The sequence below is a fragment of the Erinaceus europaeus genome, chromosome 2 (assembly GCF_950295315.1).
Source record: "Erinaceus europaeus chromosome 2, mEriEur2.1, whole genome shotgun sequence".
NCBI lineage: Eukaryota > Metazoa > Chordata > Mammalia > Eulipotyphla > Erinaceidae > Erinaceus > Erinaceus europaeus.
In genome coordinates, this window is record NC_080163.1 from 184,900,950 (window position 1) to 184,927,028 (window position 26,079).

The 26,079-nt window shown below is 39.9% G+C and overlaps 1 protein-coding gene across 7 annotated transcripts in view; it reads left to right on the forward strand.

Moving 5' to 3' along the window:
* The window catches only part of LOC103126387 (zinc finger protein 568), a 55,679-nt gene that overhangs the window by 11,756 nt on the left and 17,844 nt on the right, over positions 1 to 26,079 (forward strand). For 2 of the 7 annotated variants that reach the window (XM_060185811.1, XM_060185810.1), the window contains one exon: positions 25,039 to 25,097. In XM_060185811.1, the coding sequence (XP_060041794.1) occupies positions 25,039 to 25,097 (59 nt within the window). Of the gene's footprint in view, positions 1 to 4,082; positions 5,820 to 23,229; positions 23,471 to 24,922; positions 25,098 to 26,079 lie in introns of those variants that run through there. The other 5 variants (XM_060185814.1, XM_060185815.1, XM_060185816.1 and 2 more) reach the window with 5 other exon arrangements.

Genomic DNA, 26,079 nt, shown 5'->3' on the forward strand with positions numbered 1-26,079 from the left:
ACAATACAACCCCCACTAGGTCCTAAGTCATCCTTTTTAATTTTGTCCTTCTTTATGATTCTTAAGCTCTATCCTTTTTTATGCTTTTGCCTTATACATTCAATATTTCATAAATGTATAGTATTTTGAAATTTATGTGTCACATTTATATTCCTTTTAATTTCTTTACTTTCCATTTTGAAATGGCTCAGACTTAATGTTTTGTAGCAATATTTACAAGTCCCATTCTTTCTTACAACTGTTACACCTCCATATAGTTCAAAAAATTTGATTTTGAAATTTATGCTATCTTCTACCTTACTTCCATATTTAATTACTCTAAATTCTTGAAAATATATGTATGCACATTACCGTTGAGTCAACCCAGTTTTTTCCTCTTGGGGATGAGAAAACATGAAAGAGACAGAGAAAAAGAGACAAGCAAATAAAAGGTGAAAGGAAGAAAGCAGTACTGCTTCATTCATAATGTGGTGCCAAGGAGCAAACCCAGAGCCTCATATCTATAAGGCATATCCTCTACCACTGAGCCATCTCACTAGCCTTTTTTTTTATTTTTTATTTTTCATCATTCACAAATTTGCTTCAGAGTCAGTTCCGGCGGGGGCGGGGGGGGGGGGCAGAGCTCACAGGTACCATGAATCAGGCTGATTAGCCATCAGTTCTGGAGCAGGTAGGCCCATAATCAGCTAATTAGGCTAGCCAATTTCTGACATGGGTAGAGCTCTAGACGGACTTTGTTCAGCAAAATTAGAGAGCTAGGCTGATTAGAGAAAAATTTTCTATGTATTTTTAGAGTTTACAGGAAAAATATATGTTTCAAATCATTAGCAATGATAAAAGGCTATTAAATATAGTTTAACATTTTTGCATGTGTGTATTTTTTTTCTCACTGTGTGATTGTGGGGACTAGGGAGATGGCTCAGCTTCAGAGCACAGGATTTTCTTTATACCTTAATTCTACTTATTAATTTTTTTCTTTTTTCTTTTTGAGTAGTGATTTAATAATAATTAGCAAGATTGTAGAATAAGAGGGGTATAATTCCATATGATCCCCACCAGAATTCCATATCCCAAGTACTCCATTGGAAGCTTCACTATTCTTTTAATTTTTTAAATATTTATTTATTTTCCCTTTTGTTGCCCTTGCTATTTTTCATTATTGTTGTAGTTATTATTGTTATTGATGTCATCATTGCTGGATAGGTTAGAGAGAAATGGAGAGAGGAGGGGAAGACAGAGGGGGAAAGAAAGGCACCTGTAGACTTGCTTCACTGCTTGTGAAGTGACTCCCCTGCAGGTGGGGAGTCAGGGGCTGGAACCGGGATCTTTACTCCGATCCTTGCACTTCGCGCCACGTGTCCTTAACCCACTGCACTACCGCCCGACTCCCAGCTTCACTATTCTTTATCCCACTTGGGGATATGGACCAAAATTCCTCATGGGGTGCAGAAGAGAGTACAGAATTTTCATGTTTGAGGCTGCAGAGGTCCCAATCTCTGGCCCCACCATGTGCCAGAAATGAACAGTGCTATGGTTTATCTCTCTTTCATATTCTAATTAATACTGGTAAATAAAATATTTCACATGAGCAAGAAAAAGAGAAAGAAATGAATTTTCCTTACCTCTCCAGAGCCTTATACTACTTGGGAAAGCCCTATCCTACTTGTCTCTAAAAGCTGGGGGTATGAATCAGCCAGGCAACATATATGTCCAATAGAAAAGCAATTACAGGGAGTTGGGCAGTAGTGCAGCGGGTTAAGTGCACGTGGTACAAAGCACAAGGATTGGAGTAAAGATCCCGGTTCCAGCCCCTGACTCCCCACCTGCAGGGGAGTCACTTCACAAGCAGTGAAGCAAGTCTGCAGGTGCCTTTCTCTTCCCCTCTCTGTCTTCCCCTCCTCTCCATTTCCCTATATCCTATCCAACAATGATGACATCAACAACAACATAAAACAACAAGGGCAACAAATGGGAATACATAAATATTAAAAAAGAAAAGCAATTTCAGAAGCTAGAACTCCTTCCTTCTGTACTCCAAAAGGATTTTTCTGTCCATTATTCCAAAGGGGAAAATGTTAGAAGATGACCAGAAGGCTCTAAATCCCACTGGGACCCAGAACTTTTGTTACCAGAAATCTTTGTTTTTGCCCCATCACTGAGAAGGAAGAAAATTTGGGGGAATACTTGGGTAAGTCATGTCCTGGTTCCCTTAACTGAAAGGGAACAGGAAAAAGGAGCACACTCAGAAGTTATAACAGCTATACGAATGGCTTAGGAAGGAAGCAAAGGTGGGGCCTTAGACATTTAAAAAAGGGCATCATCTTCCACATGGGATGATCCATCTTTGTTCAAATGGTCTGTGTGCTTCCCTGGAACATGTCTTTTTCACTTTCCTGATTAAAAGTTTAAAATATCTGGCAAGGAAGGAAGGAAAGAAGAGGAAAAAAGGAAGGAAGGAAGGAAGGAAGGAAGGAAGGAAGGAAGGAAGGAAAGAAAGAAGGAAGGAAGGAGGGAAGGACAGACCTTATGGGGGAATACTTAGAGTAAGGGGGGGGAGGAATTTCAACAATGGAATAAAAACTACTCAGTTGAATAAAAACTACTCTTTTATATATTGGATAGAGACAGAGAGCATGGGGGGAGGGTAGATAGACACCTATAGCACTGCTTCACCACTTGCAAAGCTTCCCCCTGCAAGTGGGGACCAGAGACTTGAACCCAAGTCCTTGTGCACTCATGCAGCTTTGCTATCACCACCCTCATTTAAATCTCATAAATACCAAAATTTAGCATAGAATGTATAATCAATGGAGTACAACTCAGCAGTTTTTTTTTTTAAAGAGTATTATGTCCTTTGGGACAAAATGAATGGAACTGACAGTTATTACACTTAGTGAAGTAAGTAAAGAAGTGATGGGTGATCTCAATCATGTAGAATATAGAGAATTGAAATACATTGTCTTGGAAAAAATGTATATGTTGATATATAGCCAACCCATATCTGTGACTTTGGGAAAACTATAGTGGTTACCACTGGAGGGTAATGGGAGCATAGGGGTAAGAGTGGTGTAGAATTATACTATATTACCTTATAATATTGTAAATTACTATTAAATTGCTAATAAAAATTAAAATAAATAAAATCAAGCAAAATAATGGAAAGTATATAGAGGAAGGAAGGGAGATGGCAGGGGTAGATAGCATAATGGTTATGTAAAGAGAATCTCATGCCTGAGGCTCCAGGTTCAATCTCCTGGCACATTGAGTTCAGAGCTGAGCAGTTCTCTGGTAAAATAAATAAATAAATAAATAAGAGAGAGGGAGAGAGGAAGGAAGAAATGAGTTCTACATGAGCCAAAGAGAAAGAGAGAGATAAGCCAGAGGTCCACTGCAGTAGGTACTAGGGGTAAAAACTGGGGACAAGTCCTGTCTACCAACTGAAATACTATGCCTTTTCCCCTCCCTTTTTAAATATAATACTTTTCTGTAATACATATGACTCTAATGTCAAATCTATAAAACATATTAGATAAGTCACTTGGGGTCTATAAGTGAAAAGAATAATGTGAAGTAGGTGTGTGTGTAAGTTTGTATGTGGAAAGTTTTTTCTTAATAGTTCCTATATGAGAAAGCTTCTCAAACTGTAGAAATTAGAGACATTTGCACTTTGGGTTTCTTTCTTATTAGGAGTCAGATGTACCCTGCAGCCTGGGAAAAGGATTCAGCAAGTAGCACAAATGCTTCACATGTGTGAGACCCAAGGTTAAGTTCACTGAACCCTATTTGATAGTGTGGTGCTCTGTTCTCTCATAAAATAGGTGATTTTTTTCCTCCTGTAGTCACTGAGGCTTCATTGTTCTTCACCAATTGTTTTTTTAGCTGGAAAGACAGAAGTAAAAACACTACAATACCAAAGCTTTCTTCAGTGTGGTCCAAATCTAGGTCATATGTGTTAAATAAGTATTTAAAAAAACTCTGCCACATTTCTAAAGAATAATTTAACAGTGGTAGAAGCAGCAGCAGTAGTACTACTAGCAAAAGAAAAAAAATCAAAAGTAATCATTTTTGATTCTCCATTTTAGAAGTTTGGGAAGTTGATCAAAAGATAAAGAAGCAACAGGAAATACTTGTGAGGAAAGTCACATCCATCTCCAAGAAAACTGTGATTAAGGAAAACATTGTTGAATGTAAAAAAGTTGAAAAACTATTTCCTTTGAATTCAGACTTTGTTACTTCCAGACAAAGCTTCTATGAATGTCTTTCATTTGAAAAGGATTTGGAGCATAATTTAAACTTACTTAATCATGAAAAAGACTTTAGTATAAGAAAGAAGAGTTATGACTGTAAGTATGGAGATCCATTTTACTATTGCTCATCCCATGTTATAAACACCTTTAAGTGTAATCACTGTGGACAAGACTTCAGTCACAAATTTGACCTCATAAGACATGAGAAAATTCATACTGGAGAGAAGCCCTATGAATGTAAGCAATGTGGAAAAGCATTCAGCAGAAAGGAAAATCTCATTATGCATCAAAAAATTCATACTGGGGAAAAACCATATAAATGTAATGAATGTGGAAAAGCTTTCATTCAGATGTCAAATCTTATTAGACATCAAAGAATCCATACAGGGGAGAAACCTTATGCATGTAAGGATTGCTGGAAAGCCTTCAGTCAGAAATCTAATCTTATTGAACATGAGAGAATTCACACTGGAGAAAAACCTTATGAATGCAAGGAATGTGGAAAATCCTTTAGTCAGAAGCAAAACCTTATTGAGCATGAGAAAATTCACACTGGGGAGAAACCTTATGCATGTAATGAATGTGGCAGAGCTTTTTCCCGAATGTCATCTGTCACTCTACACATGAGAAGTCACACAGGGGAGAAGCCTTACAAATGTAATAAATGTGGAAAAGCATTTTCTCAATGTTCAGTATTTATTATACACATGAGAAGTCATACAGGGGAGAAACCTTATGCGTGTAGTGAATGTGGGAAAGCATTCTCTCAAAGTTCATCCCTTACAGTACATATGAGAAACCATACAGCTGAGAAACCTTACAAATGCAACGAATGTGGAAAAGACTTTAGTCGGAAAGAAAATCTCATTACACATCAAAAAATACATACTGGAGAGAAGCCTTATGAGTGTAATGAGTGTGGGAAAGCCTTCATTCAGATGTCAAACCTCATTCGACACCAGAGAATTCATACTGGTGAGAAACCCTATGCATGTACAGTATGTGGGAAAGCTTTTAGTCAGAAATCAAATCTTACTGAACATGAGAAAATTCATACTGGAGAGAAGCCCTATCATTGTAATCAATGTGGAAAAGCTTTCAGTCAAAGACAGAATCTTCTTGAGCATGAAAAAATCCATACTGGGGAAAAACCATTTAAATGTAATGAATGTAGTAAAGCCTTCTCTAGAATATCATCCCTTACACTTCATGTAAGAAGTCATACAGGGGAGAAACCCTATGAATGTAATAAATGTGGAAAAGCATTTTCTCAGTGCTCACTACTCATTATACATATGAGAAGCCATACTGGTGAGAAGCCCTTTGAATGCAATGAATGTGGAAAAGCATTTTCTCAAAGAGCATCCCTTTCTATACACAAAAGAAGTCATATGGGTCAGAAACACTGAATATACTAAATGAGAAAAGACATCAAATTTAACCCATGCTTTACTTAATTTAAGATATCTTGGCATAAACAAAGAAATTCATATTGAAAAATTGCCAAGTTTGGGCAGGGGTAGATAGCGTAATGGTTATGCAAAAACACTCTCAGGCCTGAGGCTCCAAAGTCCCAGATTCACCATAAACCAGAGCTGAACAGTGATAAAAAAATTGCCAGCTTTCATAAAGACCATAAGACTTGAATATATTAAAACAAATTCCATGTAAGTAGATGAAAAAACAAAATGTCATAAAATTCTCACTTTTTCAAAATTATTTTGTAGATATCATTAACATAGTTTCAATTAGCAAAAGTTTAGAACCTTTAAAAAATGATTCTGAAGTTCCTATGAAATAAATGTTTGTGTGTTTCTGAGATTATTTTTAAAATAAACAGAGAGGAGACATTTTCAACTATACAAGACACAAAATGAGGGGCCAAGCAGTGGTGCACTGGTTGAGTGCACATGTTACAATAAGTAAGGGCCTGGGTTTGAGCCTCCAGTCCCCACTGGCAGGGAGAAAGCCTTGAGAGTGATGAAGCAATGCTGCAGGTATCTATCTTTTCCCCTTTCTATCTCCCCCTTCTGTCTAGATTCTATTATAATAGTTTCTATCTAATAAATATAATTTAAAAAACACAAAATAATTATCAATGTTTTGAATTAGTATATTACTAGATAAGTGAATGGGTTTTACAGAATAGAATGCATAAAAATTAATGAGTATATGTGAGCTTATTTTATTATACATGATATGAGTCAGTAGGGAGATGGAAGCATAGTTAATGAAAATTGAAGTATTTGATTTTTTATTGGGGCAAACAGAATTGCATATAGTCTTCTTTCAGAGGATTTTAAAACTAGAATATCAAAAGCCAAAATGTGAAGGTATTAGAAGTAAATAGAGAATACTGTCCATAACTTTCAAGCTGGAAAAAAATTAAGGACAAAAAAAAAAAAAGACTTCCAGTGCCACTTGTCAATATGATACTAAAACTCACAGACATGTGTAAGAAATACACACATGTGGGGGTCGGGCGGTGGCGCAGTGGGTTAAGCGCATGTGGCGCAAAGCGCAAGGACCGGCGTTAAGGTTCCCGGTTGGAGCCCCCGGCTCCCCACCTGCAGGGGAGTCGCTTCACAGGCGGTGAAGCAGGTCTGCAGGTGTCTTTCTCTCCCCCTCTCTGTCTTCCCCTCCTCTCTCCATTTCTCTCTGTCCTATCCAACAACGAACAACGTCAACAATGGCAATAATAATAATAACCACAACGAGGCTACAACAACAAGGGCAACAAAAAAAGGGGGGGGGAATGGCCTCCAGGAGCGGTGGATTCATGGTGCAGGCACTGAGCCCAGTAATAACCCTGGAGGAAAAAAAAGAAATACACACATGTAGAAATGAATGTTGATGAGCTAATGAGTGAATAAAATTTTATGTAGTCAAATAATGAAATAATATATGGTAGTTAAAGACAACTAGATCTGTATTTTGGGATATGACTAGTTATTTGAAACTATCTTAAATTAAAAAAAAATCAAGAACCAATGATAATCTATAATGATCCAAAGGAAATTGAAACAACGTCACTCACAGAATTTTTTTTTATTATTGAAATGTGTATATATGTAAAGCAATTTAAAATAGACCAGAAGTATACATATCAAATTACTGACAGTGTTGTTTATGATAAGAGATTGGATTAAGGGTGTTGATTTTAGGAGGCTTTTAGCTTTACTTTTAATTTTTATGCCTTAAAGAAAATTGATATCCCATGGGATAAATCTTAAACTTTATATAATAATAATATGAATGTCTTAATATTATTTTTCAGTTTATTTCTCAGAATTAATGGACTTGAAGTCTATGTCCACAGGAAAAGGTTATAATAATTTTATGTGCGATATCAGAAACTAAACTGTTTATGCTATTTCCAGAAAAATTGTAATTAGAAGTGACAATCCTATTTACTATAAAATTAGCATATGATGACTTTTTTCATTTTAGTATTTCCAAAATTGGAACTAAGCCAATTCTGTTTTATAATCAAGTGAATTTGTAAATTATTTATTAAAAATCTGAACATTATATGGCAGTGTGACAAATTTAATATGACTTTATTTTTCATTCTAAATTGTCATACATTACTAATGATCCTACTGCCTTTATAATTCTTGCACTATCTCAACAGATTTGATGAATTCATAGCTATTTAGTAGAATGTTTAGAATCATTCTAGAGAAATGTTTCCTAAAATATTTGACTCCATAGTGTTTTCAAATGATTTTTATTGAAGTAACATCACATAGCGTTATGAGTTTCAGATATGCAGCATTTTAAATGAATATCTGGGGAGTCTGGCGGTAGCGCAGCAGGTTAAGCACACATGGCACAAAAGCCCAAGGATCGGCAGAAGGATCCCGGTTAGAGCCCCAGGCTCCCCACCTGCAAGGGAGTCGCTTCATAAGCAGTGAAGCAGGACTGCAGGTGTCTATTTTACTCTCCCCATCTTTGTCTTCGCCTCCTCTCTCCATTTCTCTCTGTCCTATCCAACAACAATGACATCAGTAACAACAATATTAAAAAGGGGATAAATATAAAAAATGAATATCTGTATACATTACATTGGGTTCATAACTAATATTTCAGGTCTATTCTTCATTATACAATTGTTCCTTTTCCCCTTTGATTTTTTTCATTTTTTAAATTTCTTTATTGGGAGATTAATGTTTTAAAATCGACAGTAAATGCAATGGTTTGTACATGAATAACATTTCTGTTTTCCACACAACAATACAACTCCCACTAGGTCCTCTGCCATGCTGTTCCAGGACCTGAACTCTCGCTCCCAACCCCAGTCACATTGATCTTTATAGTCCAAACTTTTATTTATTTTTTTGCTTAGTTTGTCTATTTGGCTTTTCTGTATAACACATATGAGTGAACTTACACAGTATCTTTTCTCTTGATTTATCTCACAAAGTATAATACTCTCTGCACCTGTCCATATTGTTATAATTGGTAGGATTCCATCTTTTTTCAAAAGCCAGGTAGTATTCTACTTTGCATATGTACCACATTTGTAATAATCTATTTTCCTTTACATGAGGGTTTTTCCAGCTCATGGCTATTGTAACTAATGCTATTATTAACATATGGGTACACGTATCTCTTCACAATCGTGCTTTTGTACTTTGGAGGTAAATATCTACAGGTTGGATAAGTGGACCATATGGAATATTTTAATTTTTTTGAGGGATCTTTATACTATTTTCCATAATGACTACTCCAGTTTATATTCCCGCCAATAGTAACATTAATTTCCATGATCTACATCCTCTCCAATGTTTGTTTCATATCTTTTGGATAATAACCATCCTGACAGGTATGTGATATTATTATCTTAATATGTATTTCTCTCATAATGAAAGGTTATTAACATCTTTTCATGTGTCTACTGGCCATTTGTATGTCTTTGGAGAAGTGCCTACTTAAAGCCCCTAGCCATTTTTTTTTTTATGTTGGATTGATTGCTTTGTTGTTGAGTTCTATGTATTCTTTAAGTACTTTGGCTATTAAACTTGTCAGATGCTACAGTGTGAAAATATCAAAATATCATCTGCTTCCAGTAGGATGTCTTTTCATTTTTATGGCTTTGTTTTGCAATACAGAAGCATTAAAATTAGTTGTAGTTCTGTTTATTGAATTTTACTTTCTTTCCTGTGCTATTGGAATTGAATCTAAGTAGGACTCTCTAAGGATGATGTCATGGAGCATGTTATTTTTTGTTTAAGTCTTTTTGAGATATTTTACTTATTTATTAGAGACAGAAAATTTGAGGAAGAGGCGATAGGGAGAGAAAAAAAAGATAAGGCTAAGCACACGTGGCACAAAGCACAAGGACAGGCTTAAGGATCCTAGTTCAAGACCGCCAGCTCCCTACCTGCATGGGAGTCACTTCACAGCCAGTGAAGCTGGTCTACAGGTGTCTCTCCCCCTCTGTCTTCCCTTCCTCTCTCCATTTCTTTCTGTCCTAACAATGATGGCATCAATAACAACAATAATAACTACAACAATAAAAATCAACAAGGGCAACAAGAGGGAAAATAAATAAATAAATGTATTTTTTTTTCAAAAAGAAAGAAAATCATACCTAATTGGTCCAGGGGGAGAGACACCTTGATTGGGAGATTTTCCTTATAAATATGTCTGTTGGGAGTTGGGCGGTAGTGCAGTGGGTTTAGTGCAGGTGGCACAAAGCACAAGGACTGGAGTAAGGATCCCGGTTCGAACCCCTGGCTCCCCACCTGCAGGGGAGTCGCTTCACAAGTGGTGAAGCAGGTCTGCAGGTGTCTTTCTCTCCCCCTCTCTGTCTTCCCCTCCTCTCTCCATTTTTCTCTGTCCTATCCAACAACAATGACAACAATAATAACTACAACAATAAAACAACAAGGGCAACAAAAGGGAATAAATAAATAAATTTAAAAATAAATAAATAAATATGTCTGTTGTTCTAAAAAATAACCAGGGGTACACATGGCCTGGGAAGATGTGGCAAAAATGATGTGCTCTGTAAGGAGATGTTACCCTGATGTATAGATAGTTTTTCCCAACTGAAATATGTATAGTGTCTTTGTTTTTGAATTTCATAACCAAGTAAATGTCAAATATTCTTTTTTTGGATTATGTATAAAGGATTTAATTTTTTAATTTGTACTAGGGATTTAATAATGATTAACAAGATTGTAAATTAAGAGGGCTACAATTCGGGCAGAGGGTAGATAGCATAATGGTTATGCAAACAGACTCTCATGCCTGAGGCTCCAAAGTCCCAGGTTCAATCCCCCACACCACCATAAGCCAGAGCTTAACAGTGCTCTGGTAAAATAATAGTAGTAGTAATAATAATAATAATAGGGCTACAATTCCATACAGTTCCCACCACCACAGTTCCCTGTCCCATCTCATCCTCTGGAAGCTTCCCTATTCTTTATCCCTCTGGGAATATGGACCAAAATTCTTTATGGGATGCAGAAGGTGGAAGGTCTGGTTTCTGTAGCTCCTTCTCCACTGGATATGAACACTGACAGGTTGATCCATACTCCCAGCCTGTTTCTATCTTTCTGTAATGGGGTAGGGCTCTGGAAAGGTAAGGTTCTGGGACACATTGGTGAGGTCATTTGCCTAGGGAAATCAGGATGAAGTCATGGTAGCATGAAAAACATGGTGGCTGAAACGCAGTAAGATGAAGCAGGACAACTTGATTAATAAACAGGAACCCAAAGGGAGGACTAGAGCAGATGAAACTAGGAATCTTCATGTGGGAAGAAGATAGGAAGTCTATTTTACATATGTTCCAAGTGGTCTATGACTTAAATAATTTTTGCATGAGCCCTATAGTTAGCATGCAGGTGGACTAAAAATACTGTGTGGAAAGGTAGTGTCAGAGTTGAGAATATGATTAGAAAGTTGTATCAGGGGCTGGCCAGTGGTGTACTGAGTTAAGCTTACATAATAAAAAGCACAAGGACCCACACAAGGATCCTGGTTCCAGTCCTTCCCCCCCACAGGGGGTGGCTTCACAAGGAATGAAGCAGGTCTGCTGGTGCTTATCTTCCTCTCTTCCTCTCTATCTTCCCCTTCCTGTCTCAGTTTCTCTCTGTCCTATTCAAAATATTGAAAAAATGGTCACAGGATCCCTGGATTCATAGTGAAGTCATCAAGCCCCAGTGATAACCCTGGAGGCAAATAAATAAGTAAATAAATAAAAATAATAAAGAAAGCTGGAGCAGGCTAGAGAGTAGCTCCCTAATTTGAGGAAAGTATATATACCATTAACTGTTAGCCCCACTGATCTGACCTAAGGTCCATATATATTCATATTTAGCACAGGCATTTGTTTAACCTATGAGTCCCTGTCAGTCTGAGCTTGCAGTCCATGTTTACAGCCAGGAACATTCTAGGCTGCACTCATTCAGGACCAGTCTTCCTTGAGTGACATAGTAGGTTGACCCAGCCTCCCTTCAGAGAGGGGGGCAGTCCCTATCATTGTTGCTCTGCAGTGAGGGCAAGATCCTGGAGAGGCCCACACAAGGACTTATGATGACGTTCTTGATGAAAATAATATTGGATATTCTAAAAAAAAAAAAAAAAAATTCCTGGTAGAATTGGGGTTCAGGGACCTCTGGTTATCTTCCACTATCAAATGATACTCTCTCTGGGAGCATGAAACGAAATTCTTTTGGGGTGCTGAAGAGTTCTGGCTTATGTAATTGCTTGTCTGCCTGGCCTTAAACTTTATTTATTTTTTCATGAGAAAGATAGGAGAGAGAAAAAGAACCAGACATCACTTTGGTATATGTACTGCCGGGGATTGAACTCGGGACTTTGTGCTTGAGAGTCCAGTGCTTTTCCACTGTGCCACTTCCCAGACCACCAGCCTTAAACTTTTTGCATTTGAATGTCTGTATATTTAGAGTTGACTTCACAAAACCAAATCTTTATCAAACTAAAATGATGATGTACACACTTATAATAAAATGTTTGAAGATTGACAGTGAATAATAATCATAAATAGCAGGGACTGGTTTTATAAAGGAAAAAAAATCTAGGATCTATCAGCTAGTTCAAGTCCTGGCACTATATGGGGGAGCACCATAGGTGGTAAAGGGGTGCTGTAATATGTCTTCTCTCTCCTCTGTCACTCCCTCTTTAAAAAAGGATATGAACTGGGGATCCCACTCAGTTGTAGTATATCATACATGCACAGATTTTTAAATCTGCTAGTGGTTAGATATCTTTTTTTGCCTCCAGGGTTATTGCAGGGGTTGGTGCCTGCACTAAAAACCCACTGTCCTGTGGCCCTTTTTTTCAATTTTTTGGATAGAACAGAGAGAAATCGAGAGAGGAGGGAAAGACAGAGAAGGGGAGAGAAAGATAGACACCTGCAGACCTGCTTTACCACTTGTGAAGTGACCCCCTGGCAGGTGGGGAGTCAGAGGCTGGAACTGGGATCCTTGTGTGGTTCCTTGTGCTTTGTAATATGTGAGCTTAGCCCAGTGTGCTAGCTCCTGCCCCCCCGTAACTTCTTTCTCCATATTTAAAGCACACCACTTCATTTTTAATTATTTTTTAATTTTTTAATATTTTTACTTATTCCCTTTTGTTGCCCTTGTTGTTTTATTGTTGTAGTTATTATTGTTGTTGTTGTCATCATTGTTGGATAGGACAGAGAGAAATGGAGAGAGGAGGGGAAGACAGAGAGGGGGAGAGAAAGATAGACACCTGCAGACTTGCTTCACTGCTTGTGAAGCAACTCCCCTGCAGGTGGGGAGCTGGGGGCTCAGCCAGGAACCTTAAGCTGGTCCTTGAGCTTTGCGCCACGTGCACTTAATCCACTGCTACCTGAGCTCCCCAAGCACACTACTTCAATGTCAGCTTCCATCGCAAACCTAATGCTTTCATTTGTCCTCAGTCTCCATCTGCACATCACTCTTTCTGTAACTTCAATATAGCTTTACTGAGGAAAATGTAGATAGGATTTTCACAGCACAGTTCCACATTCCCTCCAAGATAAATGTCAGTATACTGTATTTTCACTTACTTTGTTTCCTCAGTCTCATTTGTGAGTAAGATTATCTGATATTCATATTTTCCCTTCTGGCTTCTTTCACTTAATCCTCCAACTCCATCCATGTGTAACCAAAAAGTACGTAATTTCTCACAGCTGTGTAGTACTTGCTTGTATATAGACACCACAACTTCCTTAACCACTCACTTGTTTTGGGGTCCACTTTTAATGTCCTGGGGACTCTTCAGACTGTTTTTCACATGAGACTGGACCACCAACAGGGGGTCTCTCCCTCTCTCTCTCTCCTTCCTTTCCAGCAATTACTGCTTCTGTCCTTTTTGACGTTAGCCATTGTCAAAGGGGTGAGGTGGAATCTCATTTTCTTGATTTGCATTTCTCTGATAATCAGTGACTTTGAGTATTTTATCATATGCCTACTGGTAATCTAAATATCTTCTATAGTGAGCAGTTTTGTTTAGATCATTTTAAGGTTTTGCTGTTGTTGCCAAGTTTTGTGAGTTGTTTATATAATATGGTCATTAACCCTTTGTATGCTTTGTACAGTAGTGTCACTTTTTATTTTGGTGATGGCTTCTTTTGCTTGCAGAAGATTTTCAGTTTGATGTAATCCCATTGATTTATTTTTGCCTTTTTCCCCCCTCCAGGGTTATAGCTGGGGCTCCGTGGCTGCACTACAAATCTACTACTCCTGGTGGCCATATTTTTTCCATTGTTGTTGTTGAATAGGACAGAGAGAAATTAAGAGAGGAGGGGAAGACAGAGAGGGAGAGAGAAAGATAGGTACCTGCAGACCTGCTTCACTGTTTGTGAAGCGACCTCCCACCCCCCGTAGGTGGGGAGCTGGGGACTCGAACTGGGATCCTTGTGCCAGTTCTTGTACTTTGCACTATGTGTGCTTAACCTGGTGCACTACCACCTGCCCCCCTTTGCTTTTGGTTTTTTTTTTTTTTAACTTACTACCTTGTATGTGCATTTGGATTGCTCCTAGTGAAGGTATGCTTACTAGGTGAATGAGATAAAGTAATTTAGAGTAAACCTGGGGCCAGGTGGTGGCATATCTGGTTGTATGCACATGTTACAAAGTGCAAGGACCCAGGTTCAAGTTCCTGGTCCCCACCTTCAGAGGGAAAGCTTCATAAGTGGTGAAGCAGGGCTACAGGTGTCTCTCTGTCTTTTTCCTCTATCTCCCCCTTTCCTCTCAATTTCTGGATATCTCTATGAAATAAATAAATAAAGATAATTTAAAAATAAAACACTGATATAAAAAAAGAGAGAGTAAGCTTTTATTGTCCAGTCTAGGGAAAAGATGATCTATTCTCTTTAAAAAAAATTTTATTATCTCTATTTACTTATTGGATAGAGAGACCTAGGAATTGAGAGGGAAGTAAGAGATAGAGATGAAGAGAGACACCTTTAGCCCTGCTTCACCACTTGTGAAGCTTTCCCGCTACAGGTAGGGACAGGGGTTCGAATCCGGGTCCTTGTGCATTGTGCACTCAACCAGGTGCGCCACTGCCTGGTCCCATGATGATCTATTCTCTATGTTATTTTTTTTCTGTCATGATGAGTAGAAATGAAGTACAAGCGACTAAGACAATATCTGAAGGAAATCATTTTAATCAAGTCCCAGTAAATTCCTTTTTACTTGGATACACGTAAACTAGTTCTAGGAGAACTTCTGTCCTGATTTCAAGCTTAACTTGAAATTTGCTGATATGAGAGATGAAGAGATAGACAAATGATAGCTTTTGCATTGTCAGGAAGAGCAAGAAGATATTAGGATTTGCTAAACATGTAGTAGGCAAGGGAGAGACATTTTGGGGTATAGATTGGAAGATGGAATTTAAGTATTATTGAATATTCTTTGGGGTTGTTCCCCAAAAGTGGACCTTGAAATGAGGATTCCTGGCCAGGGAAGTAGCACAATAAATACTATTACATGTTTTCATGCCTGAGACTTTGGAGGTCCAGGGTTAAATGACCTACACAGCTATCAGCCATAACTCAAAACTGAGCAGGGTTCTGTTTAACATAGTCTTACAGCATGAAATATAGGTTCCCATGCAAATTATTTGTCAAGGAAGTGCTCTCAAGTAAGGGGTGGGAGGTAAAGGGATGGAGGAAGTAGGACTGGAAAAAAAATAAGCCAATGGTGTGACCTCAAACATAGTTCTGATGTAGATTATGTTCACCTGATCCCTAAGGGAATTCTAGAATGCAAACCATGTCAAGGTTCTCCTTTCAAGACTGAAGACCTTGTTCTGTAATTCCTGAGAATTTTGAATACTGACAACCCACCACCAAAGATCCTCTACCAGCACTGCTCTTGGATAAAGGAGATTGACTCAAACAAATTACATTGCTTCCCTGAGTACAGCCTGGACCTCTTTGCCTCATTTTAGATAAATCCCAAAAGCCATTCCTGTTCTAGAGCTCCCAAAGGGATTGCAACTGTGTGACAATTCAACTTCTCCTTAAAGCCATTCTGCTTCCCTCATTCTATTACAGATGAAAAGCTAGAGTGCTTCATAATAAACCTACTATGAATTTCCATCTCAAATTCTACTTCCCAGGGAGCCAGGCCTACCTAACACTGACACAGTGTGCAAAGAGAAGTTCTCAAACTGAAAATAACATTTTAAAAATAAACTCACTGTATATGTTCACACTTTATGAAAAGTGTTTCAAAATTACTAAGAGTGGTGTGGCATTTTTATGATAGAGTTTTGTGAATACTTTGTAAATGATTTATTATTGGCTGGGAGGTTATTCAGTGGATAAAGCAATGAACTCTCAAGCATGAGGTCCCAAGTTTGATTGCCGGCATCACATGTAGCAGAGTGACGCTCTAGTTCTCTCTCTTTCTCCCTCTCCAGATAAACAAGTACACACACTTTAAGAAGATTTATTAATGAGGGAGGGAACCAGAATGTCAATGTCACTATTGCCAGAGACTGAACTTGGTACCACATGCATGTAAGCCTCATGCTCTATCTGTATACCACCTCCTAGGTTGCTGCTGATTTTTTTTGGAAGTTTTTTTTAAAATACTTTTTATTAATTTATTATTGGATAGAGACAGACAGAAATTGAGAAGGGAGGGGGATATAGAGAGGGAGAGAGATAGACACCTGCAGCCCTGCTTCACCACTCATGAAGCCTTCCCCCTGCAGATAGGGACCAGAGGCTTGAACCTGGGTCCTTGTGCACTGCAGTGTGTGCACTTAACCAGGTGTGCCACCACTTGGCCCCAAGCTGCTAATTTTTTTTTTTAACCAGAGTGCTACTCAGCTCTGGCTTGTGGTGGTGCTAGGGATTGAACCTGGTACGTTACAGCCTCCGGTATAAAAATCTTTTTGCATAACTAGCCCCTGCTCAGGGGTAGTCAAGCAATGCTACATGTGTCTCTTTTCCCCTTCTCAGTTCCTATCTCTATCAGCAAAAGAATTATTTTTTCCCTTTCTTTTGATAAGACTTAAATTTGGTGGGGAAAAGAGAGAGACAGAGAGAAGGACCTTCACTGGTCATGAGTAAAGGTAGAGACTGAGGTTTGAGCCCATGGTAATGTGTGCACTCGTGTATTCAACTGGGTGAGCCACTGCCCGGCCCCTGAAAAAAAATTTTTTTTTGAAAATTTTTTGTAATGGCTGAAGCAAATGGTGGACTCATATTGCAGGCACCAAGCCTCAGACACAACCCTGGTGACTAGAATAAGACAATGAAAATACTGGGTAATTGTGGCACATATATACAATGATATATTACTTAGCTATGAGTAAAAAAATGATATCTTGCCTCTTTTTGTTATATAACTACAGCTGTATGGAATCATGCGTCTTAAAAGGAGAGGGACAGGGCTAGGTGGTAGTGCGGTGGGTTAAGCGCACATGGCACAATGTGCAAGGGCCGGCGTAAGGATCCCAGTTTGAGCCCCCAGCTCCCTACCTGCAGAGGGTACCTTCGCAAGTGGTGCAGCAGGTCTGCAGGTGTCTTTCTCTCCCCGTCTCTGTCTTCCTGTCCTCTCTCGATTTCTCTCTGACCTATCAAACAACAACAGCTATGACAACAATAACAATAACAACTAAACAAGGGCAACAAAATGAGAAAAATGGCCTCCAGGAGCAGTGGATTCGTAGTGCAGGCACCTAGCCCCAGGGATAACCCTAGAGGCAAAATAAATAAAAATTAATTGATTAAAATGAGAGGGACAAATGCCAGATGGACTCACTTGTATGGAAGATAAAAAGAAAAAAGAAAAAAAAAACAAGGAAATGAACAGAGTCAAATGAAAACAAATCCTTAAACACTGATCTCATATCAGAGGCTTAGCAATGGGAGAGGAAGGGATGGGTTATAAAGGAAAAGGTGATATGGCTGACTTTGGTAAAGGAGTACTGGTACTTTGTTGGTGGCCAATGGTAACATTCACTATGAAGAGTACAAAAACATAGCAAGCCATTACCTAGTTTTTTTTTTTCATCTATAAATACTTCAGTACTTGTTCTATCAATTTAATAACCCTTAGCTCCAAACCTATGTTTCTCTTTTCTGGTGTGATACGGGTGATAGAAGGCCATGCAAACATTTTTACAGATGGCCAGATGTGAAATTTCATCCGTAGAGGGCACCAGAGGAACACTGGAAGAACAAGGGGCAGCCTTTCCAGATCCCACTGTAATCTACCCTGTTCTTAATTTCAGTTTGTCACCAATGAGTTTCACAGGTACCCAGATGGTATCTTCCCATGGAGTTGGGGCCATAAACTCAACTTTTTCAAGATCTGGATCACATTACTTGGGAAGATGGGAAAGGAGTACCCTAGACTTGCTCTTTCCTTGGGGGTCTGTCTCAGTCCCAGCAGGAGCAGCTGCAACTTATAGCTTCTTGTGCTCTATTCTATAGTGTTTGCTTTGCCCCTTTGCTGTTCATTTTGTTACCAATTAATGACTTTTTTCTTCATCACCAGGTTTGCTCCAAGCCATCTTTTCTTTCAGATAGAAGGAGAGGAAGGGGGAAGGGGAAAAGATATCACAGCACCGAAGCTACAAGTGTGATGGGGGCAGGTGTTACCAATAATTCTTTTTAAAAATTATTATCTTTATTTATTTACTGGCTAGAGACAGAAATTGAGAGAGAAGGAAAATATAGAGAGGAAGAGGACATTACTTTATCACTCACAAAACTATCCCCCTGCAGGTGGAGACCAGGGGCTCGAACCAGGATTGTAATATGTGCTCTCAACCAGCTGTGCCACCATGCAGCCCATATATATATGGGTTACCACTGGGCCTCAGTGCTGACACTATGAATCCACTGTTCCTGGTGTCCATTTTTCTCTTTTAATTGAACAGGACTGGGATAAATTGTGAGGGGAGGGGAAGAAAGAAAGGGGAGGAGAAACACCTGCAGACCTGCTTCACCACTTGTGAAGCAACCCCTTGTAGGTGGGGAGCTGGGGACTCGAACCAGGATCCTTGGGCAGGTCCTTGTGCTTTGTATTATGTGTGCTTAACATGGTGCGTCAACGCCCAGCCCCTCAATAATTCTTTAGATTAAATTTTCTCTGTCCAAAGTGCTATGTGTTTTCTACCTTGGCTGAGTCAGCTGATACAGAATGTAAGTCCAAAAAATAAGGATTTACCACCTTTCCACTTCTTGAAGGGGAAAAATCTCAAGAGCAGTGGTATAGTGCTACAGATGTCTCTTCTGTTTACCTCTCCCTCTCTATCTCTGTCTGTATCTCACTTATCAGAGAGAGTGAGTGAGAGATAGATGGTCTCCATGAAAAGATGGTGTCATGCAGGCATCAAACCCCAGTGATAACCCTCATGGCAAAAATAAATAAATAAATAAATAAATAAATAAAGGACCTATTTTATTTGCCTTGGCCACAAAGGCACAATAAAAAAAATGACTAATTCCATACCACTATCTGCACCAGGTTTCTCCAAATGCACTATAAATGCTCTTAACCAATTTCTTTTCCAATAAAAATTCAAATACAATCCACATGGTGCATTTTATGTTTTTCTAGTGTCTTTCAGCCACTCCTACCCCCTTATTTCCCTTCAGTAGTAACAATGGAGGAGTCAGGGCTGTCAGTCTTGTCATGACCCATGGCCCTCCTTGTTACCCTTTACATTCTGGAAGCCAGTTGTTAGGTCTAGGAATCCAAACAGACTCAGGTTCAACTTAAAAAAATTAAGTACTGTGCACACATGAAGTACACACCTGAAACATGTTATAATATTGTATAATATAATATTAATGTTACTTATTTCGAGTAAAAGAAAAAAGAATACAGATTCTTTATTGCTTCATGTCAGGAGGTGTATAAAGTCTATATATTGACAAGGGTTGGAGTCACTTAAGCATGACTTAAAATTCTTGAATGATACATCTAAGACTTGTGGGCTTTATGCTAAAATATGCAAGATACTGAACTGTGATGAATAATTCTGTTGAAATAGGTCTTTTGTGTATTATTCTCTACAGTCTACTTGAAATGTATTAAAATGTATTAGTGAATGGAATGAATTTAACAACAAGAATTAGATATGGGGGGTCGGTCGGTAGTGCAGCGGGTTAAGCGTACATGGCGCAAAGCATCATCTCTATGTAGGAGTCCCAGGATTCCCTGACTAGGGCCCCAGATGATGGGGTGGCCTGGTAGTGACCAAAAGGGCCACCATTAAAGTGTGCCAGTCTCTGGCCCTTACCCAGCTTTAAAAAAAGTTTTTAAGGAGCCAACTGGTGGTATACTTTGTAGAGTACACATATTACCATGGCTGTAGACCTGGATTCAAGCTCCTGGGTCCTCACTGTCAAGAAGGAAGTTTCACAAGCAGTGCTATAGGTATCTCACCTTCTATCATGTTCTCTTCTGTCATCTTCTGTCAAACTAAAAGGAGAGGGTGGGGGTAGATAGCATAAAGGTTATGCAAAGAGTGTCTCATGCCTGAAGCTTCAAAATCCTAGGTTCAATCCCCTGTACCACCATAAGCCTGAGCTAAGCAGTGCTCTGGTAAAAAAATAAAAGGAAGGAAGAAAAAGAAAAGAAAAAGGAGAAAAATGGTTGCTAGGAATTGGTAGAGCCCTAACAATAACCCTGGTGGCAAAAAAAAAAGTTCTAACTACATCTTATGACTATAACTGTGTATTCATCATCCAGACCAAGAAAGAATATTTCCATTCCCACAAAATGTTCCCTTGGTTCCTTCCCAGACATTAACTACCACTCCCTCCAGAAGTAGTCCATCTTTTGACTCCCATCTTCACAGACCATAAACTTTGTTTTAGAACTGTAGATAAGTGGAGTTGTCAATGTCTTTGGTATATGTTTTTCATTTGCTCATACATTATGAGGTTCATTTAGGTTTGTGTGAGTTTTTCTTTAATTGGTAAGGACACCATATTTTGTTGATGAATAGCTGAGTTGTTTCCAATGTGGGATCACTACAAATAAAGCTATCAGGAGCATCTGTGAACAAGGCTTCATATAGATTAATTTTAATTTCTCTTGCATGGCAAGGAGAGGATTAGCTGGGTTCTTTGGGAGGTGTATGTTATGAAAGTTCTTCATTTTTTTATACTATCAATTCTGTCAGTACCATTATTTTCCTTAGCTTTGGCAAGTCCTGAGAAATTAGCCACAGTAATAATTTGACTTGCTATTTTGCATGCCAACAAATACAGATGAACAGCTGCATTGGGCTTTGGGTAGAATAAGGAGAGAAAACCCAAGGAAAAATTTTAGCAGCTGTTTCTGGAACTTAATACACATCAGTTTCAATGTTCCCAGATAACCAGCTGCTGTTTCTCCTCTAACAAAAGTTCCTACTGAGAGGAACATGAGTGTTCTATGAGAACTTCCGACAGTCTCTATAAATGAACTGGGTAGAGGACAATATTATGGCTTCATTCCAAGCCTGTTTCTTTCCACTGGTGCCTCTCCAGCTATTAGCAAAGTCCACGTCACATTTTAATTTGTTGTATGAGCCTCCACCTTTGTGAAATTTAAGCTTTTTGTTGTACGGTGGACAAAATCCTTGCCAAATCTGGCACATACATATGGTTTCTGCTGTACTAGGGAGAGACTGGAAAGGACTCTGGGGTGAAGGTGGTGGGGAGAGTTCAGGTCCTGGAACAGGATGGCAGAGTTTTCCTTTGGTGCAATACACCAACTCCAGTCCAGGTTCTGCTTAGTGTTTTCTCTTCTGATCTTGTTTTTCAACTTCTGCCTGTGAATGAGATCGTCTCATATTCATCCTTCTGTTTCTGACTTATTTCACTTAATATGATTTTAATTCAATGATGATATGAAGTTGGGCACAGTTGAGTTTGCGGCAGAAAAGCCATCTCCCACTGAAGGACTGATTCCTCCAATGCTGGAGATGAAAAAAAGAGAATTGCTGGAATGATCTTTTACACTCTCTTGGTTGGGGACTGTCTTGAGTTTTAGTCTGGAGATATGCTATACGAGGGGAAATACAAAGCTGAGCAATCAAATATTTTGGAGTAAAGGATTTTTTAAAAACTATTTAAAAAATCATTTATTGGATAGGAACAGCAAGAAATTGAGAGAGAGAGAGAGAGAGAGAGAGAAGGGGAGATAGTGAGGGAGAGAGACAGAGACGCTGGATCTTGCAACCCTGCTACACCACTTGTGACGCTTTCCCCTTAAAGATGGGGACCAGGGACTTGAACCTGTGTCCTTGTACACTGTAATGTGAGTGCTTAACCAGGTATGCCACCACCTGGTCCCTGGAGTAAAGAATTTTTGAAAGCATTTGCTTTTTTAATAAAACAGTCATAATCAACCAACACAATCCTTAATATTTTTTGTAGCAAATGTCACAGCTGGGGTTGAAAATCCATTGCGGATGTAAATATGATCTATTGATAGTTTTCTTAGGAGTCAGGCCATGTTAATTAGAACACAGAAAACAATTTATATATTTCTTCAAAGGAAACCTAGCAACTCTCCCTTATAGCCTTTTGTTTTGAAGTAGTACTTAGTGAAATAAAGAGGTAAAAGATAACTATTGAATGTTTTTGCTCATATAGAGAATCGAAGCACATACTTGCAAGGGGGAATAAAATAGCCAATTCGTCTTTAAGACTTTGAGAGGAAACAGAAGGTAGAGTTCATATGTTACCATGTGCCAAGACCTGGGTTCAAGCTCTGGACCATCACATGTGGATGAACACTTGTTGATTTTTTTTCTTTTACTATTTATTTATTTATTTATTACCAGAGCACTGCTCAGCTCTGGCTTATGGTGGTGCAGCGGTTTGAACCTGGAACCTTGGAGCCTCAGGCATGAGAATCTCTTTGCATAACCATTATGCTATCTATCTCTGCCGGCACAAACACTTGTGAGGGGTGGTAATGTGGAGGTGGCTTCACTAACAGAGTAGAGCAGCAAATGTCTTCTTTTCTATGTCACTCTCTTCCTCTCTATCAAAAAAGAAAGAAAAATGGCCATTGGGAACCATGGAATTGTGCAGGCACTGTACCTCAACAATAAAACAAGTGGTAAAAAAAAATGCGGAGATCCTGAGTTCCATAACATCACATATGTCAGATTAATACTCGGGTTCTCTCTCTCCTCTTCTCCTTTCTTATTCTCCTCCTCCTCCTCTCTCTCTGATAAGTGAATCTTAAAAAAAATAAAAAAGACTGAGCCAACTATGGTGCCTATCATTAATAGGGGGCACAAAACTTTGGTGGTGAGTGGGTGTGGTGTAGAAGTATATCCCTGTTATTTTATGATCTATTAAATAACTAATATTAAATAATCAAATAAATAAATAATAATTGTACGTTCTGGAAAAAAAAATGACTCCCGTTCCGTTCCCCTCCTCTCATTCTCTCGCGGCAGTCCGTTAGACCAGGACTACATTTCCCAGAAGCCTCGGGCATGTCCCGCTCCGGCGCCCCTGAGGCCCCGCCCACAGGGTCCAGGACCGAGTTCGTGTAGCGGTGCAGACGATCGGCTCCGGGTCCTTTATTCAAAACGCGGTTCCCTGAAGCGCGCGGACAGCACCGGCTTGGAAGCCACTTTCAGAGCCCTGTGGGCGCCGGGCTGGCCCCGACCGTGGGCGACGCTCCTCGGGAGCCGCCGGGCGCTCACTTAGAACCCCGTCACCACCTGTCGCCGCCGGTCCAGGCCCGGGAGCGCGCGGGGTGAGTGGGGAGGATTGGTCCGGACGCCCGGGTTCGGGTTCGGCTTTGGGCGGAGCCGGGCTGGGTGCTGCCCGCGCTTTAGCCCTCGTCCCGCCCGGCCCCGCAGGTCCGCGCCTCGCGGGCAATGACCAGATGGAGCTCACACTGGACCAGGCTAGCGGCGTGGGTTCGAGACCCCGGCCACCACCTGGGAGTGCGGTGAAGGGAGGCTTCGCGGCCGCGCTGTGCCTTCTCACTCGCCTTTCCAGGCTCTCTCCCTCTCTCCGTCTGGTTTTGTTTGTTTTTGCCTCCGGGGTTATCGCTGGAGCTCCTGGTGGCCATTTATTCCCCCCCACACACACACTTGACAGGACGGAGAGAAATTGAGGGTGGAGGGGAGATAGGGAGAGCGATGCCTGCAGCCCTGCTTCGCTGCTCGTGAACTGACCGCCCCCCCCCCCCCGTAAGTGGGGAGCGGAAGCTCGAACCCGGGTCCTTGTGCTGAGGACTATGCGCACTTAACCCAGTGCGCCCCCGCCCTCCGCCTTCTATCTGGAAAAAAGTCTTTGTCAGGGAAGGGAGGGGTATTGAGGCTCCGCTCCGGATTCCAGGGCCAGCGCTGTGGCCTGGAGGCAGCTGTGTGGCCCCGTGCCCAGAAGAGCCTGCGCGCTGCCCCCTATTGGCACGCTGCTCCCTGCTGAGTGCCTGAATGCCAGCGCCCGGGGAGGTGCTGAGGGCCTTTTCCTCTCTGGGTGCCCCATTGGGGCCCTGCCTGACGCCCACTCCATGGGGTATAGAGCTGAGAAGGGCTCCCTCGGTACTTTTGTGTGTGTGTGCATTGTAACATGTGTGCGTTCCACCAGGTGCAGCACCACCCAGCCCCTCTTGGTACTTTTTTTTTTTTTTTTTCTTTTTTTTGGTGGATGCTGGATGGGGTTCTCTGGTGAACAGGTTCTGGGCAGTTATTTCAGACCCTGAACCTTTGTGTCTCCTATTCCCCCTCTAGAGCCCAGAGCTCAGTCGCCTTTTTAAACTTCCCAGGGCTGTGGCAGGGGTGTGTGTGTGTTGGGGGGGCTCCCCAGAGCTTGCGACTGGGGGAGCACCTCTCCTTTGAGCTCCTTGATTCTTTCCCTTAGATTCTTCTATGATCCAGGGCCAAATAGATGCCCCCAGACTGAAGGACAGAGCGCATGGCTCAGACTGATGGATTCACCCAGGTTTTGTCTTTGAACTACAGAATTAGGCTTATTGAGAGTATGTAGTAGACGTTTGTTACTCAGCACTGGGAAACCATACACATGTATAAATAAATGTGCTGTAATTCGTTGATCCTCTAATTAAAGAGGAAAAGAGAAAGATAGAGGGAAAGAGAGTCTGGAAGACTCTTGAAAAAGAAGGAGGTTACTGTCAGGTAGTCTTTCCCAGGACTCCCATCTTAACCCCCAGTTCACCTGCTCTTCTTTGTATTTACAGGAGGTGGTGATAGGGTTGCAGCTTTCATGAACAGGTTTCCTTTCAGTGCCTGGAGTGGCTTCCTTGGAGCTCCAGGAAGGGTCTGATGTAACTCTTGTCTTCATCTTTCTCTTGAGATTCTAGAAGAGGAGGAAGGAAAAGCATCCATACATCAGAAGTCATGGCAGAGGTACAGGTAAGTTGTCACTGCCACTTTCTTCTTAGAAAAGGCTTTTTGGTTTTCAGAATATTATTTTAGTTCAGAATTCTATAAGGTATATAGCTGTATAGCATTTATTTGGAGAAAGAGAAAAGGCAACAATATTTACAGAATAGTTAATCCTACAGCTGCCAAGAGTCTAAACCAAGGCTATCCACATTATATACATTATCACATAGGATCTAGATTTTCAAGTCCCTGGATTTTGTTAATTTCTGGAATCTTGACAGATGTGTTTCATTGATTTGGCAGGGAAATTGAACTGAGTAAGATTACACACTGCAATTTTTCTAATTTATTTATTATATGAAGTAGCATTTTGCTCTACATAGTTTTTTTCCCAAGACAGAAATAACGTAATTTCCCTCTTTCTGATAAATTAATTTTTTAAAAAAATTGAAAACTTAAAAGTTTATTACCCAAAGGCCCCACCATTTAGAGGTAATCACTCAAGGGACAAGAAAGATAAAATAGTAATTATGGAAAAAGACTTTAATGCCTGAGTCTCCAATATACTAGGTTTAACCCCTAGTACCACCATAAACCAAAGCTAAATAAACAATGATCTGTTAAAAAAAATAGAACCACTCAAAGTTTTTATGTTATTCTGTATGCAGATACAAGTAAGTGTATAATTTCTTCAGAATGGGATCATGCTACTAATAGAAACAACTAATTATATGATATATATTTTTTTCTTCAAGTTTTAAGTTTTCTGGAAACCGAATGGGTTTCCAGAAACCCATTCTGAAACATTCAGAAACAGAATCATGGCTCCATTGGTGAGATTTTTTGTTTTGTTTTGTTTTCTTCCTGATGCACTAAGTAACAGTGGCTTTACAATCAGTAGCATCTTAGTTTTGATGAACTATGGTATTGTTCTCAATCAACAGTTGAGAGACTATATTCTGTTAAGTAACTTTCACTCAAATTACACAGTTAATAAATGGTAGAGCTG